General features: G+C 36.7%; 1 protein-coding gene across 1 annotated transcript in view; it reads right to left on the bottom strand.

Moving 5' to 3' along the window:
• Nucleotides 1-17,454, bottom strand: part of KMT2E (lysine methyltransferase 2E (inactive)) — a 100,808-nt gene that overhangs the window by 5,005 nt on the left and 78,349 nt on the right. The window contains 9 exon segments of the mRNA XM_086696886.1: nt 152-715; nt 858-914; nt 1,519-1,769; nt 2,461-2,605; nt 2,765-3,019; nt 6,178-6,486; nt 6,796-6,960; nt 15,057-15,155; nt 16,090-16,354. Of these exon segments, the coding sequence (XP_086553012.1) occupies nt 152-715; nt 858-914; nt 1,519-1,769; nt 2,461-2,605; nt 2,765-3,019; nt 6,178-6,486; nt 6,796-6,960; nt 15,057-15,155; nt 16,090-16,354 (2,110 nt within the window).

The raw sequence follows: 17,454 nt of genomic DNA, 5'->3' as shown, positions 1-17,454 counted from the left end.
TCTAATTGAGCATTTAGAAAAGGTTTAAAATGTACACATCAAAAATTGAACTTGAATAACTAAGTATGAATGCCTCCCATAACTATAATAACCCTCAGAAGTAGTATGAAAAAGACACTATTAAAAGGACTAAAATCGTTAAATTTGTAACCTTTTTCTTTTGTGGTGGATTCTGGGGTGTGCAACTTCCGTCGATCAAATTGTCATTAACAGTCCGTCCGAAACCAGAAACAAGCCCATCTTCTGAAGTACAAAACACAGGTGTTTCCATAAATATGCCTCTAGTATCATCCTGCATCAGGCACTTTGACTCACTTATTCGGAAGCCTCCTCCAACCTCCAACTGATGTGAGGGTGTCAGGTCCCTCAAGTTAGAGTTTACAGAGAAGTTAACTCCTGTTCTGTCAGGACTCTTTACCCAGGAAGAATACATTGTGCCCCGTCCAGAGTGAGTAGATTCCAGTTGGCTGGTAGCATCAGTCCTGTCATGTGTAGGTGGTTCCATGGTTTTAAGTAAGGCAGTCTGCTCGATTGAATCGAGTCCCAGTTGAAGGTCTGACACAGAATCCTTTTCTCCAGGGCACTGCCTATTGACCTCAGTCCTACTCCTGGGGCTGGTATAACCGATAGTCTTTATTTCTTGCAGACCCAGGTCAGTTAAATTAGAATTTCTAAAAGGCCCCAGTGTTAACATGGTCGAAGATCTGTCATATCCCTGTTTACAGAATTAAAACAAAAAAAATTACACAAATAAGCACACCTTGAGACTACTTATTTTAAAAACTCCTCATAATTTAAACAAAATAATAATAGGCAAAGGTCACTAATGTCAATAACCTTATTGAATAACTCCTTACCTCTTGATTATAAGTGCGTCTCTTAATTTCTGGAGAACTTTCTGGGGAAGAAATATTCTATATAAAAGAAAAAATTGGAAGTTAAAATATAAAAATTAAATCCATGATATTTATAGAAATGACAACAAACTATTACACGGACTTTGGTTTTAAACTTTCTTTTGTTTTATTTCCATTCCCCACATAAGATACCTGCCTCAATTTGATATACACAGCCATTCAGTCTGATGCCGAGTATCAAAATAAGATGAACATTATGCTCATTTTAATAAAAATGTAGGGGCGCCTGGGTGGCGCAGTCGGTTAAGCGTCCGACTTCAGCCAGGTCACGATCTCACGGTCCGTGAGTTCGAGCCCCGCGTCAGGCTCTGGGCTGATGGCTCGGAGCCTGTTTCCGATTCTGTGTCTCCCTCTCTCTCTGCCCCTCCCCCGTTCATGCTCTGTCTCTGTCCCATAAATAAATAAAAACGTTGAAAAAAAAAGTTTAAAAAAAAAATAATAAAAAAAAAAATAAAAATGTAAAAGTTTAAATTCACATAAGTGAATGTTCCATATCTGCTTATTTGGTTTGTTAAAAACTTTTTTCTACTCTCAGTACACTGGGGGTTGCTATTAAATACCAATCCCACAGGGTTCCCCCCCCCCTATTTAAATTTCTCACCTCAAAGTGCATGGTATTTCCTGGTGTGCCAGGAGTTACTGGGGTAACTGGCGAATATATGGGCTTATAACCATTTCTACAAGCTTCATCATCTGATTTTATCCGTGGAGGAGTGGCAAATGATGGGTCCGTGGGAGTAATATCTGTGTGGGTTGGTGTAGCATATGGTGAGGGAGTAGGTGTGGAGGTTTCTGAGTAAGCAGAATCTAGCAACTGATAAAGTCTTCGTTTTTTTAGTGGTGTAGTTAAATCTGTTGATGCAATAATAATTCACAGACATTATATTGCTGGTATGTGCTACAATCTGTAATATATTCTGGGAAAGATCAAAACATCAACAATAGTAATTATGATGACTTTCACCCCCAAACTCAATTTCAGGGTTTTTAAAGATACTACTAACATGAAGCAATCTCTCCCCACCCCTCCCTGCGTTAATTTTACTATTACAACATGCATTATCTTGCCAAATGACTTACAGGCCTAGGAGTTTCTAAGAAGTCTTACAAGTACAGATGTTAATTTAATCGATTTATTCTAAGAGTTCTATTGAATCTGAGAAGCAGCCCGTAACTTCACCCCTAAACCCCAACATACATAGTACTACAAATGAAGGTTTTCATGTTTATCTTCATCTAAAAGGTTAGAGGACAGAAAAAAGTTAACAATATGCTTCTTGGGGCCCCTGGGTGGCTCAGTCAGTTAAGCGTCTGACTCTCTTGATTTTGGCCCAGGTCATGGTCTCAGGGTTGTAACATGGAGCCTGCTTGGGATTTCCCCCCCTCCCCCTCTCCCCCCCCTGCCTGCACATGCTTATTCGCTCTCTCTCGAAAAAAATGCTGCTTTTATAAAGTACATAATAACTAGAATATGTTTGCTGTAAAAACCATTTACATCCTGCCACATTCTTCACACTAAAACAGTACTGAAAAGAAATTCTACCTGGAAGAGAACAGCTATCATTTAATAGCAGTGGACTTTTACTTTCACCATTGACTGTAGGACTTCTGGATCTTTCTTGACAGGGTGAATTAAATCTATGTAAAATTGCTGAGTTTTCCTCTTCTAAAGCTTGTTTCAACCATCGCTGAAATACATAATAAAGGAATAGAAGTCAGTTTGTAGCTGTTCATACAGCCTGTAAATGTAAAGCTGATGCTAAAAGCATTTCACTGCCAGGAATGACAGCAAGGAAGGAGACTGGCCTTGGCTCATCCTAGATTTATACAGCCAAAGAACAGTTTACCTTCTTGCATGAGCCAGAAATGTTTTCAGTAGGTTCTTTTCTTCTCCTTTTTTCTGAAAGGAATGGTGAAGTAAATCTGATATAGTGCTTAGGAGTAGAGTATACGTGGGGGCTGTAAGTGAGGCCGGGTAAAGAATTGAGCTGTGTGGCTAACACTTCAGGATCTGTAGTTATGCGCAGAGGCCTTTCTGAAAGGCTGTCAGAAGGTTTTCCAGTCTTCTCATTCTTCTCACTTAACCATTCACTGACCAAGTGCTAGAGAAAAGAGAAATCCGGATCATTCTACATGTAATTACAGTTATACAGATGCTCCTATAGAACACTCTGACCCCAAATCTGAAAATATATTATCCAAAATGAAATATTAATTTAAACCATTCATATGTCTAAAAAATCAATCCATCATTCTACATTTCCTTGGGTACCTCGTCTTACTCCTAAAATTTTTTATACAATAGTACTTTGCAGGAAGAAATCACATAATGGTACCTTCTATAAAAGAGTCAAGTCTAAGAGATTCAGTACCATCTTATAAACACACAAAAACACTGAATTTAGATTTGCTACTGCTTCTATGACCTGTTTGTTAGAAAAATCTGATTTTATGCAGTGCTTTTCTACCCTGATTGACTATCAGAATCCCCAGGAGATGATGAGACCAATGTATATACATTAAAAAAAAAAGGGAGGGGGGAGGTGTTGGCATTGACAATATTTAAAATTTTACATAATCCTTTTTAAAATTCTGTTGATTTTTTTAATTGACAGTGCATGCAGTTCAGACTTTACTGGTAACATGAATATGCCTGATCCCTAAAGTAGAACGATTACTCACTTTTCTTGTAGGCTAGTTTTAGTTATCTAATAAAGTTTGATTGTAATGGGCATGGAAATAAGGATTACATTTATCAGCACAAGCACATTTTGTCTGCTGTGTGGGCGCCGATCTTTTCTATGTGGGTATCAAATGTATCCTTTTTATTTTTACTGGAAGTGTAATTTGTTAAAAAAAAAAAAAGTACTAAAAGTAGTTAATACATTCTTACACATACAGATAAACACACATTAAAAGAATGATTTACCCACATCCTGTCTTCCAGAGATAATCATTATAAGCATTCTAGTATCTTTTTTTTTCCTCAGTGTCTATACAATTGGTTATGTCCAGAACAAAAACCAGAAAAGCACATGGAATCTGCACCCAGATGCCTGGATTATGCATCCTGGCTTTGCCACTTACACCGTGACCTTTCCATAGGTCAAGTTATGCAATCTTTCCACATCTCAATCCTTATCTGTCAAAGAAGGGTCAAAATAGAAACTAGCTCTACAAACAGGGTTATTGCAAGGATTAAAAGAGCTAAGTAACATAAAGTTCTTCAAACAGTATCTGGCACAGAATAAGTACTATGTATTATTAAATTCAATGAGGCCTTTACATTAGGAGAAATCATGATAATTCGGTACTCAAACAGTATACTGTTTAAAAGAAGAAGGGAAGGGGCACCTGGTGGGTGGCTCAATCAGTTAAGCATCAGACTTAGGCTCAGGTCATGATTTCGTGGTTTGCAAGTTTGGGCACCACACTGGGCTGTGTGCTGACAGCTCAGAGCCTAGAGCCTGCTTCAGATTCTGTGTTTCCCTCTCTCTGCCCCTCTCCTACTCCCACTCTCTCTCCAAAATTATAAATGCTAAAATTTTTTTTTTTAAATAAGGGAATACCATCAACAAAACCTGTGGCAAGAGAGGCTTTTTTAGAGAATCAAATATGATATAAGAGTCTACATCTCAGGTCAGGAATTTAAGTAAATTGATAACACCACAATAATTTAGTCACTTAAAAATTAAAAGGCAGGAATTATGTCCTATTTGTATCTTCTCTTTTAACCATGAGTTTTTCTTTTCACTAATCCAAATTACAAAGAAAAGGTGCAGTTATTTTTTGTCCTTCCAAAGTGGGCGAGAATAACTTAATTGTTTGGTTTTGTTTTTTTAATTCCAGTATAATTAGCATACATTTAACTGCTCATTAATAAGGCAAGTGTTGGCTTGTTCAAGATCTGAAGGGCTGTAAGGAAGAGTACAGACTTCCAATTAGAACTGTATTTAGATCTTAGCTCTAACTAACCCTCTGATTCACTGTGAAAGTACATTCCTGGGCTCATCCTGGTTGTTTACTGATATATTTCTCCTGGCTTCACACTACCTACAAACTGTGCTGAACTTGGTAAGAACAAAGACAAGATAAATTAAGTCTCAAAATATTTTGTTATAAAAGTGTGCGAGAATTACTATTTATGATCTAACCCCTCCCAAAGAGTCTAAGGATTACCACTTTGGTATCTCTGCTCCAATCTACCATACTCTACACTGGGGGTGGGGGCTTCATATGGATGTTCTGTTATTTCTGAGCTGTAAAGCTCAGGTTGATTTACCTTGGTGAATAGTTTCATAAGTGCCTCATTCAATCTGACAGTTTTTCAAAGATGAACAAATTGATCTAAACCTGCCCTTCCCTTACGGCAATCAGTAATTCCTTCACATTTAATTTTTATTATTTACCTATGCTGTGAAATTTGTAAGAAATACAAAAAAAATAAAGGATAACATGTAAAACCAGTTGTTTCTGAGAAGTGTAAACTTAGTACATAGGGCATGCAAAAATAGCAATTTTGATAAATTCTTAAAATCACTACATTATGATTTACAATACAAAAAGGCCGTCTTGATATACTGAATATATAACTTTTTATTAACAATAACGCAAGCATTTTTATTAACTGATTTTTATAGTTCTGTGATTCTCATTCTTGGTTTAAAAAAATTTGTCAGGTGGGGCTGCCCAGGTGGCTTACTCAGTTATGTATCCCACTCTTGGTTTTGGCTCAGGTCATGATCTCATGGTTTTGTGAGTCTGAGCCCTGCATCAGGCTCTGCACTGACAGTGCAGAGCCTGCTTAGGATTCTCTCTCTCCAGCTCTCTCTGCCCCTCCCCCACTCGCGCTGTCTCTCTCATAATAAATAAATTAAAAAAAAAAAAAAAATAGGGGCGCCTGGGTGGCTCAGTCAGTTAAGCGTCCGACTTCGGCTCAGGTCATGATCTCAAGGTCCGTGAGTTCGAGCCCCGCGTCTGTGCTGACAGCTCAGAGCCTGGAGCCCATTTCAGATTCTGTGTCTCCCTCTCTCTCTGCCCCTCCCCTGTTCATGCTCTGTCTCTGTCTCAAAAATAAATAAACGTTTAAAAAAAAAAATTAAAAAAAAAAAAACACAATAAAAGTTTGCTAGGTGTAAAAACTATACCTGTGTTACTCTGTTTCCTAATGAGGTTTTACAGAATGTATCTTAAAAACACAAATCTATTTCACATCATAAGACACTGTTTTTAAAAACAGTTCCTACATTAAGAATCATACCTTCTTTGTTTTAGGGTACTTTGTAGGACATTTATTAAGTGCTGGAACTTCAGTTTCAGTAATTATTTCTGCTAGTGCAGTTTCAGTTTCTGGTTCTATTGCAAGTACAGTATTTTCAATATCATTTTGTTGTGAAGTAACTTCTAGATCAGGAGAAGACGGCTGGATATCTGAGCACATGCTGACAGTTCTGTGTCTGCGCCGCTGCTGCCCAATGTGAGTCCTGCTCCGAGAAAAGCTTTTTCTCTGTTTCGTCCTATTCACTTTGGCAGGGGCAGGCTTGCTAGCAGTTTCTTCTTTTGCTTGTTCCTAATTCAAAATACAACAGAGTGGAACTTTTGATACTGTGTTTATGTAAGTGAGAAGCTGAAATCTAAAAGCATTAATTCATTTCAGGAGCTAATTTCCTTAAATGTTTTTCTGAATTCTGATATATACTAAATTACATTTTTATTATTGAAAAACAAAGCAAATAGGATCTTGTATCTCAAGTCTAAAATCTCCTAGCATTTGAAAAATGCCACTGAGCAGCATTAGACAGAATTCCTTACAGATGCAACTAAACCAGGTGTGACAGTCTCACTGGAAAGTGCTTAAGGGGTGAAAACAAAACTAAACCTGAGTAGCTTCGGCGTCACTGACAGCCTGCGCGTCTTTACACTCTGTTTTAACTTCGGTTTTGGCTGTGCTGATTCTTTCCAAAGCTTGTTCTCTTCTTTTCTCTCTTTTTTCAAGTCTGGCAAAAGCTTGCAGAATTGCTTCCATTTTCCTTTCTTCTCTTGTCTACAAAATTTAAATTTCAAGTGGCATAATAAATGTCATTGCTCTGAAGTACAACTCAGAATTGCAAATGTTCATGGCAAATGTAAAAAATAAATTCTGGGATGTTGTTAGCAAAACCTCCTATTGATGGTACTTGGGGAGTGAGGGTGAACATATACACTGGAGAGCCTCAGAGTCCAAAACCTCTCCAGAAACCCTGTCATTACAAATATATTTCATGAAAGGAATGAATACTTGTTGGATCACTGTTCACGATACAGATAAAGCAAAACAACAACAACAACAAAAGCATCAAAAACTACCTTGCTTTACCAAACTGAAAATCTCTTTCTTCATAGAAGCCATTTTTTCAAATAAGATTCGAAAAGTTCCTACGTTAACAAATGTTGAAAAGATTACATTCATAGGAACTTAGGGAGCGAATATATTATTGACATTGTGGTACCAGGATATTACAGGCTGAAGTGCTGCGTTCAAATTATGATTCTACCAGTCATTTGCTATCTTTGTGACCCTAGGCAACTTCACAACCTAGTTAACCTTTTTGAGCTTTTTACAAAATGCACTTCACTGAGTTCAAATAGAAGGTATCTGTGCAGCTTGCCAACAGCACTTGGGAAATGGTGGGCATCCCCTAGGTGTCGATTATTATTTGTACTTTAGCTTTCTTGCCCTCAATTACAATTCTTCTAAGGCATCCTTCTTCCTCTGACCTGTCTTCCGCTGACAGTTCAAGGCAGGGACTGGAACAACAAGAGTTCCTCTGATCTTCAGTTCTCTTTGGAGAGAAAATATTAAAAGCAAGACCCAGAGCCTTGGCCTGTGGGCCTGGCAAATGCTTCAGTTTTCAACCAGAAACAGGAAGAAGCACTTTCATCACCTGTCCAGTTCTCCAAATGAAAAGAACCAAGTCCTGAGTCTCAGATCCGTTTGGCTTTCCTCTTGTGTCTGTCAGTGACATGGGGGAGAAGGGTTCGAAACTCAAGGTCGGGATGCATGCATAGTCTTCTCCAACTTGGAGCTTTAGTTCCAGTAATTACTAGCACAGTTTCAAGCATTAAGACACCTATACTCTGGAAACTTTGGCTTACTACTCTTGCCTGTATTTTTTTTTTTTCATTTTTTACACTCAATAAGGGGACAAAAATCATCTGTCAACAGAACTCCTCTGACAATAGTGACTTTCTAATTAATCAGTTTTCAAAACAAGTTATCCTCAGTCTCTTTATATTACAGGTAAGAAAACTGAGGTCCACGGAGGTAAGATTGCTTGTTACATGTCTGCATCTTCCTTCTCTTGCTCTGGGGTGGGTAACTGGCACTAAAAAACGGCAGAGGTGAAAGTAGTCTTTTCACTGGAACTGGAAGTTTTAAAGCTGAATTCTTTCCTTAGTTAATTTCTATCTCTGGTCTTTTAATCACTTTACTCAACCTCCTTGCATCTTATGGCTCTCTATTAAAACCCTGTCTCTATATTAGGGCTTTTCTAAAATCCTAAATTTAGAAATCTGGAGTAATTAGAAAATAATTTGGGGGGCACCTGGGTGGCTCAGTCCAGCTTCAGTTCAGGTCACTATCTCGTGGTTCGTGGGTTCATGCCCCACATCAGGCTCGCTGCTGTCAGCACAGAGCCTTCTCCTGATCCTCCTCTGTCCTCCTCTCTCTCTGCCCCTCCACCGCTCATGTTCTCTTTCTCTCAAAAATAAATAAAAAATAATTTTCATAACTGCTTCACCTGTTGAACAGGGGAGCGGGTGTGGAGAGAGGAGAAGGGGCTAATTACTGTGGTTATTTTATCTCTTCAAAAAATTTTAAAATAGATCTGAGAAAAGTACATTTTTCCAGAAGAAACAAACTTGGCAAGAATGATTTTATGTGTAAAAAACTTACCAGTATTTAAGGTAAATATGAATTTATGACAAAATAAGTTTGACATAGTCCAGTATTCACTGATTTTAGATGGTCAGAATGAGAGTCAGAGATTAATACAAGGACCAAACTCATTCATTTAAAAATTTTTCTAAAGGAAAATCCTTTAGAGATGACTCCATCTTTTTGAGCTAGTCAAGATCTTAGGGGAAAAAAAAGTCTAGTCCTGTGCTGAAGAAACCAAAGCCCATGTGTATTAAGTGACTCACTCAAAGGCAGAGCCGTAATTCTTATCCAAGGTTCCTGGTTCCTAATTTACTCTCTCCATTTAACCACCAGTGACACTACATAAGCAAAATAAAGCATAACTCCTCTCACATTTACAACAACTGTCAGCCAAAGCACTAAAGAGATATCCTAATACCTTTAACCCAACTTCATCTTAAAAACACACAAATGTTGGAAATGTAAGCATGCCTTTGATTTTCTACATGAAAAAAATCATTAGCACACTGATCTAATTTTATTTTAAATTCCTGAAGGTTCCCAGGTCATTCAGCATTTTCACCAATGCATCCAATACATTCTTTGACACATAACCATATGTATAGTATCTAGTTAATGACTGAAAACTTAGCACCAATTTCACAGACCTACCTGAAAAATAACCAGTTTTATATATGGCTTAGGGTAGTGACAGCCTGTGTAGGGGATCAGTGAAATCAGGAGTCCTAATTAACCTCAGCAGACCCTAACATCTGTGCTTGATGTAGTTGAGATTATACTTGTCACATAAGACATGTTCCATAACCAGGACTCATTCCAAGCCCATGAGCAGACCTCAGGATCACTGTATTATCTGTGAGCTGGGCAATTATTGATGCTGATCGAGAATTGCAGTTAAACAGGTTTGCCTTTCAGGAATGAAAGTGACACATTGTTAACGCTGGAGTATTGGGAGCTAAGCTGAAACTATGAATGCTCTCTGATGAGATCAACAAATTGCTTTTATGACCTGTATCTTAGTTTATGGTTTTACAGCAGCAAATATATAGTGCTGTAATTCCTGTAAGCAGAATAAAGTCTGCTTACTATCCCTTAAAGGCATTTTATCACTTGAGGAGTGGGTATTTTGAAAATTTTTATTCTAATTTTGTGCTTCCGTATGTAAACACTGGAACACAAACCTGACTTGAAATCCTCTAACTTGATACGCTTGGAAGAGACTATGGAGAACTTGTCTAAGACTCCTATTCAACAAATGGGGAAAAGGTAAAGTCCAATATAGTTGTAGGGGTACATACTAAAGAACACGGCTTAAAGTTTGATACAATATTGCAACTGAAAAAATAAACCCCACTGAGTAAATTGTTATAATTCATCCCAATTAGCAATAACTGGTACTTTGTAACTGAGTGAAAATAAGCTGATGAACTGTGCCCCACACTAGCTTTAAAGGGAAATGTGCTTAGTAGTAGAGCTAAAGAATTGAGAAGGAAACAAAATGAAGACATCTAGAGACTCAAGGTTTCCTTTTTTCCCTTGCTAACAGATAAGAAGAAGTTCTTCTTTAAAAACTTGCCTTTTAAAGGAAAGGGAACCTGGAGGGCCAGTCTGCTAAATTACCCCATCCATAGCCTTGAAACAGAAAGTAAAAGGGATTCCTTACTCAAATGACTTTGCTTATCCTCTCGAACAAGAGTTAGAGATTAATTTATTAATCTTTTAAAAAATGGTTAAGATTATTGATTACCAATAAAATAATTGCAAACAGTCAGTATGGCTTGTGGAGTATCCCCATTTCTTCTCTACCACACAATGATTCAGTTTCTCTGCACAGTACTGTTTCCTCTTTGATATTTGTTTCTTACTCCATGCACTTGTGTTCCATGAAAGCTTCTCCAGAACCTTGCCTTCTGTTTCACCCAGTACTTTCAATGGTGCTCAGTGTGTAGCAAACACTCATTTTTGTTAAATGAATAAGAACTGTATATACATTATATAAAGCATATGTCACTGTTATATGAAAGCATGAGTGAAGTATTTAAGTGAGATTTGGGAAATCTTGAATTTATTACAAAGCAGCTAAAGCTGAATATCCTCATTTTGTTTGAATAGAACCCTAATAAAAATAAATGGGTTCCCATTTGCTGTTCAATACAATAATGTCATTAATTACTCGTCTTTAGAAACACAATTCCTAAACTCTGTGATGAGAACATGGGACCTAAGAAAATCAGAATTGGTAACCGACATCAACTTAATCATGTTATAAGGAGAGAAAAGTGAGATGGGGGATATATTTCACATGTCATCAGATGGCTTTCCTGGCAAGGCATTTATCCTGATATCTTACTATTAAAATTTCTTCGGCATTTTCTAAAGCTATCTTCTAAGTCAAGTTACTTCCTTAGAGGAATTAACAGTAGTGTTTTCCCACAGGATGCTTGTTCCATCAGATAAAAATCTGTGGGATGTCAAAGGTATCACCACAAACAAGTTGGAAGGGTGTCAAAATTTACAAAATGCCTTCATAAACAGAATTTTTCAAATTTTTAAACACACCACTACGTATATACTGAAGAACTCAAAGTTGGGGATCTAAAGCACTGTTTACTAAACTCAACTGGCCCCAGAGCTTCCCCCGCCCCCTACCCCACAAAACATATTAGTGTTCTGTGGAATAATTTCTGATGTGAAGGATGAGGGATAAGAAAATTATGGCGAATCCTGCATCCTGGCAAGGCCTCCAGGGCACTACCTGGGCTATAAGGAAGCTTCACTTAATTCACATTCATGGGCCTACCTGTATCTCTACTTAAATGGCTGCCACAAATATTTAGTAGGCTCATTTATGTACTTTATAAACACCTGGAATTTTTTTCCACAGGAACTGGGGCTGTAACAATTTATAAAATTATAAATTCTCACCCTTATGTAGTTTATATTCTAGTGATCTTCAATTCTTAGTATCAGCAGATACTTCAGGAGGGTCTTTTCATGTCATTATACACTGGGTGGGGCAAGCCTGATTTTCATTTAAAATTTTCAAAAGCTTTATACTTTAATTGATCACGTTAGTTCAACAAAATACGATGAGCTTCCCAAAATCTAACCCCTTTCTGCATACTTTCTTTACCTCTGACAAGGTTATATGGCCACCTCACCTCCCCTTACTTCACCTCCCGTGCACCTGGGGGAATCCACTCAGTAGTGCCCTGGTTTTGGAATCAGGTGAGTATAAACAGCCTACTTGCATTTCAACTGCCATTGCTTAACGGGGTTGATTTTAAGATTCTCCAAAGTCAGTTCCAACCACCGCCAAAGAGGTATCTCTTACTAGCTAAAAGGAAACCATCTATTTATTCAGTTCTATACCATTTAGACACAGGTGTGCTTTCGTAAGTAGGTAACAACTTTTTAAGGGGGAAAAATAATAGAGGGAAAAAGAAATTTTTTAATACAAGAATAGCTTTCTATCTGGCCACATAGTAATTTGAATAAACATTCTTCCATGAAATCTTTATCATTCAACACTTCATGTGATCTGCTATCAACCAACCTTATCTCCCTGTTCCCCCACCCCAAAAAACCACCTATATAATCCCAGCCAAATATGATTTATCACTTTTATAATTACCTCCAGGCTCTTTCCCCTGGAGGGCTATTTCTGTACTCCATGTAACTCCATACATTGTACTCCATACAATTTAGTTACAAGGTAATCTGTACTTGTTTAAACCCCACCCCTAAGGTCCATCCTAAATAGTACCTACTTCATGAAATGGTCTTTGACCCTACCTCCAACCACAGCTGTAAGTTACCTATCATATTTATAGCTCCTTTACCACATTTCTTGCTGCACCATAATAGTTTCTATAAATGCCCTGGAAGGCAGAGACATTGGTCTTCCATTCTCACCAAAAAAAAAAAAAAAAAAAAAAAAAAAAAAAAGACAAGCAACCAAAATACATACTTCCACCAGTGCAATTTTTGGAGACTGAGCAAAATGCTAAATATTAGGTCATGTATGAAACTTCCATTTGTGTAGGTAAACACTGTCAAATCAACAATTTCATATGGCTCAAGCTACACTACAAAAGGATAGGCTAAAGTATATTTGAATTTGGACATTACATGGTATTTATCTGGGAGGAGAGTAGGACTAACTCCTTTTGTATCCCAATCTTGTAAATCTACAAGAGAACTAGTACCCAATAATGATTTAAAGTCTTTCCTCTCACAGGAGGAAATTTCAGTCAGTTTCTCAGGAGCTGACCTTAATGTTTCTAACTACTACTGTTAACCTACCCAATACAAAAGGCAGACACTAAAGGCTGATTAATATTTAAACTTTTCAAAGCCAAATATTTTGGTCCTCAAAAATACCAGTATGTGGCAAGGGGTGGGGAGAGACCATGCCAACTGGCTTAAGAATCCCAACAGTGCTTTTACATTCTGCTTATTTGACCATACCCAAAAATTCTGTAATTAAAATATCAAAGCAAATGTACCAATTGGAAATAACATTGCAATGATTTTGAGGGTCAAGGAGCCGAAGATTTTTAAATATTTATTTCATATCCCTTCAAAATACCAAATTCTAGCGGCACAGCAGCTACCTTAGAGGCAGATATTAAAATGAATATGCTAAAATGGATATAAAATTTAAAGCATTTGCCTATATTAATATAGCATACTAACAGGTAAAATCCTGACCAAAAATGGATTCCCAAGTAAGCCTTTTTGTTTGTCCAAAGTTCGATCAGCCAAAGGGTATTTCTATTTTCTGGGATCTGAAAATGAGGATGTTCTAAAGTTCATGGATTTTCTCAGCATTAATAGATAAATTTTAAAAGTAGCCCCACAGTCATAAAAACTTTTAAACAAAATGCAACCTGAGTAAAATTATTTTAAGGGCATATAACCTGTTTTTTAAAAATTTCATGATTTTTCAAAGTGATTGTTGTAGCCCTTAACTTATGAAAGAGGTTCCTCCTTATCATACACATGCATCATCCAAAACCAGTGATACTCCAAATTGGTTTTGCAGATTAGCACAAATATGCTGCTGTGGCAACTGTGGAATGAACAGGCCAATACTGAAAATCTCCTCAAGAAAGGGCCACAGGTGATTTGGGTAGGTACAGATAATTCAGATGTAACCACATCTTGAAAAGGGTTCAAGATAATTCCTTTAGGTATAGGAAAAAAAACCCTCCTCCTTTCTTTATAACCAACCACATCCAGTATTTTCTCCTAGTTGTTTTTCTTCTCTCTGATCTCTAACATTACCCTGTCCCCTCACAGCAGTGTTTGTGAAACCTGCAGACTGCAAAAGTTGGGCTTTGCTTTCACAATTCTGAACATCAACAATAAAACCATGTTGGAGGAATGACTATCCAGGCAATAAAAAAGACAAATTAAGTAGGCCTACAATGACCAAATTCCAAAGATCCTACCCTTCCCTAAGCACATGACACCTGCAATTCCATGGAATTCAGCATGAAAATCACAGACATGAAACAAAATAAAAGGGAGTGGGGAAAACCCATAGTAAGATCATTAGTTGGTGTGTAAAATCATCTTCAAATCTTTGGTCAAACTATATCACAAAACTTTCTTAACTCGCCTAAATATTATATCCACTGCCAAATTACCATGGACTTCTATGAAAATATCTTGTATTATTTATTTGCAAATATATGTATAAAAAGCGGAACAAGGAATATAAATTCTAAACGTATTTTAATGAAAATCTTGTGATACCAGTATGAGATACAGAAATAGTAGCTACCAAACAGTGGGTTTTTTTTTTTTTTTTTTTTTGCATAAGCCATTTATTTGGTGCTATTATAAGCTTTAAAATTCCATTTTTGCTTTACATTAAATTACGAAGTGAAAGGTACATTTAGCTAATGAAAGACATTTTGAACAGTGATTCTGGCATTAAAATTTATTGATAGTTCTCAGCTTCAAAAATGTTCAAAATTTCTTAAATGTCACATTCTAAAATGTCTAATGAACACACAGTAAATACATAAAAGATTAGTGCAAGTTATTTGAATGGTAACAACAAAGCCAAACAGAAATGCTCAGCGGCACATCCTGTTTGCTAACTTGAAACAAACAACAGGCCTCCTAAAGGCAGCGACAATGACTATGGGAAGAGCAGCTGTCATAAGCACAAGTGACAGCATGAAGCAGCTACTGGCTTCCCAACTTACCATCTTCCTTTTCCTTTCTGCAATCTGCTCCTCTGATTCCATTTCTACTTCATTGCTAATGGGAGTTTTTTCTTCTATATCATCAATAAAATCTGGTTCCTGAAAGATGGAAATGACTGCTTTTATAGATACTACTATTCCATCTACAAACTAGGGACACTGCACTATTATAAATGCCTTTCAACCACAACTAACAAATTCAACGTAGGAAAATTATAAGCCTACTTAAATACATTTCAGAATTTTAAAACTGGTTTTAATTCAACACTTTCAAAATTATGCAAATAATTTTGCTTTTTAAAGTTAGAGTCAGTGTTATCAATAGAGCCCACAACGTCAAATATGGTAGCACAGCATTCTGTTTATAGTCTTCCCAAAACATGAACATACAAAATTACTTCATGAGACCCAGTGCCTACAAACACCAAGTGCCCAATAAATGTTTGTTCAATTTGAAACTTAAGGGAAATTATTAAATTGATTAAACTACTGTTAAATTAAGGAAGATGGGGTACTGGAGATGAGTAAAACTGTACTTAATTTTCACATTTAAATGGTCCCTCCTAACTTTCATTTGTGTAGAGGGCAGATAACAAACTATTCCCTGGCAAAGCAGACATAGAGGGCAAACTCATTCCTCCAAATTACCGTACACGTTAAGAGAATTTTCTCTGAACAATCTTATCTCTCATCCTTATAGAATTATGCCTCAAATATTTAAAAAAGGAAATTAAGACTTTATATAAGAATTTTATTAACATAAGGACAATACCATCTGGAAGAAGTTTTTAATTACCCAGTTATAGAAATATCTTGCATTCAATTCTGCAAGGATATGCTGGCTGAGTTATTTACTAACAATGCACAAATTCTAGTAGAACCTGTGTTTTATGTTTCTAAGTACTTCATTAAATAACAGGTTTAACTTAAAAAATTTAAACCATTTTACATAAAGCAAAAAAGAGGTTAAAATATGACAAGTTATTTTCTTTTGTTGACTTCGGCTGACAATCAGAAGAGCATAGTTCAGTACCTGATTATTTGATACTGATAGTCTCAGGGGAGAAAGCTTTCTTTGTTTAGTTTCTGGGCTCTTCATTTTGTTGGTTGTTCCTTCACAATCCAGAGTAATATTCTGATTTTGTGTATCTTTTTCTTTTGAAATATCCTTTTCTTTTTTTCCTTTTTTCCTTCTGGTCTCATAACCGCTATTGATGTTTTCCGTGGATTCAGAACTGCGTTTTAGAACAGGGCACTCTGGATTTTCTTTGAGGCATGCGCAGTCCACCTTGTACTTACTGGAAAGATAACCGGTTAAATATTTATTCAGGATGCAAACTTTAAAATCTTCTTATCCACTTTAAGCTGCAACTCTGTAAATTCTATGCTACTACTATTTATGAGCAATCCTTTTCACTAATTTGCATTCCTATGGTAACTATCACAAAAGAGATTTTATTTCCTCACTTAAAAAACATAATCATTTGAAGTTGATTTCTGACCAGAGATTGGGCCTTCAATCAAAAGGATAACCAGTTATGGTTTAGAGAAGCAACTCAAATTAAAACTGAGCCTTTTTAAGTAAAATGATACTGTGGCTTACATTAAGGCAAAAACAGTATTTACTTCAGTGGTCCCAAGCCCTAACTAGTTTGTATTTTACTTTAAGGAATGACTTCAATAACCAAGTGTCTTTGAAAAAAGGTAAAGTTACGCTTCTTTTTGCCCCTCCTTACATGTTCTCTCTTTCAAACGGAAGCTTGAAAAATAATTGCACTCTCATCTTCACTGCAGTGATATATATTACTCCCACCATACAGACAAGATTAATGGGCAGAGAGAGGCAGCATTTTGTCCAACGTCACATGCTAGCTAAATGGTTGGGACAGCATTCAGGTACAGGTTTAGGGGAGTCCAAAGCTCACACTTTTCATCTCTTCAATATTTCTTAACTCTGCCCTCCGTATCTCTACCACCAACGTTCAATTTCTCTCTAGGATACAGGCAGCATGCCAAAATCGGAGTTAAACAGTAGAAGCCTCCCACTTTACATGTTTTAATTAGTTTAGTGTTTGTTCACAATAAAAAAGTTTCTAATACTCCTACTTGCTCACTTTCAAGACTAGTATAAGTCAAACTTGCTAAATCTGTGAATCAGGGATAGAACTCAAAAATTTATGATCTACTCCCCCATCTCCCCAAATCAGGTATTGCTAGAAACTAGGTTGAAACTTTCTAGATGTTTTGATTTCAGGATAATAGAACTCCAAATAATGATGGCTAATAGCTCATGTTTACCAAGCACTTATTTTGTGCCAGGAATTGTTTTAAACACTTTACATATCTTTTTTTTTTTTTTTTTTTTTGAGAATGTGTGCACACACAGGAGCTCGAGTGG

This window comes from Puma concolor, chromosome A2 (genome assembly GCF_028749965.1).
Source record: "Puma concolor isolate L17-30 chromosome A2, mPumCon1.1.hap2, whole genome shotgun sequence".
NCBI classification, from domain to species: domain Eukaryota; kingdom Metazoa; phylum Chordata; class Mammalia; order Carnivora; family Felidae; genus Puma; species Puma concolor.
This window is presented reverse-complemented; position numbering and strand designations above follow the sequence as displayed.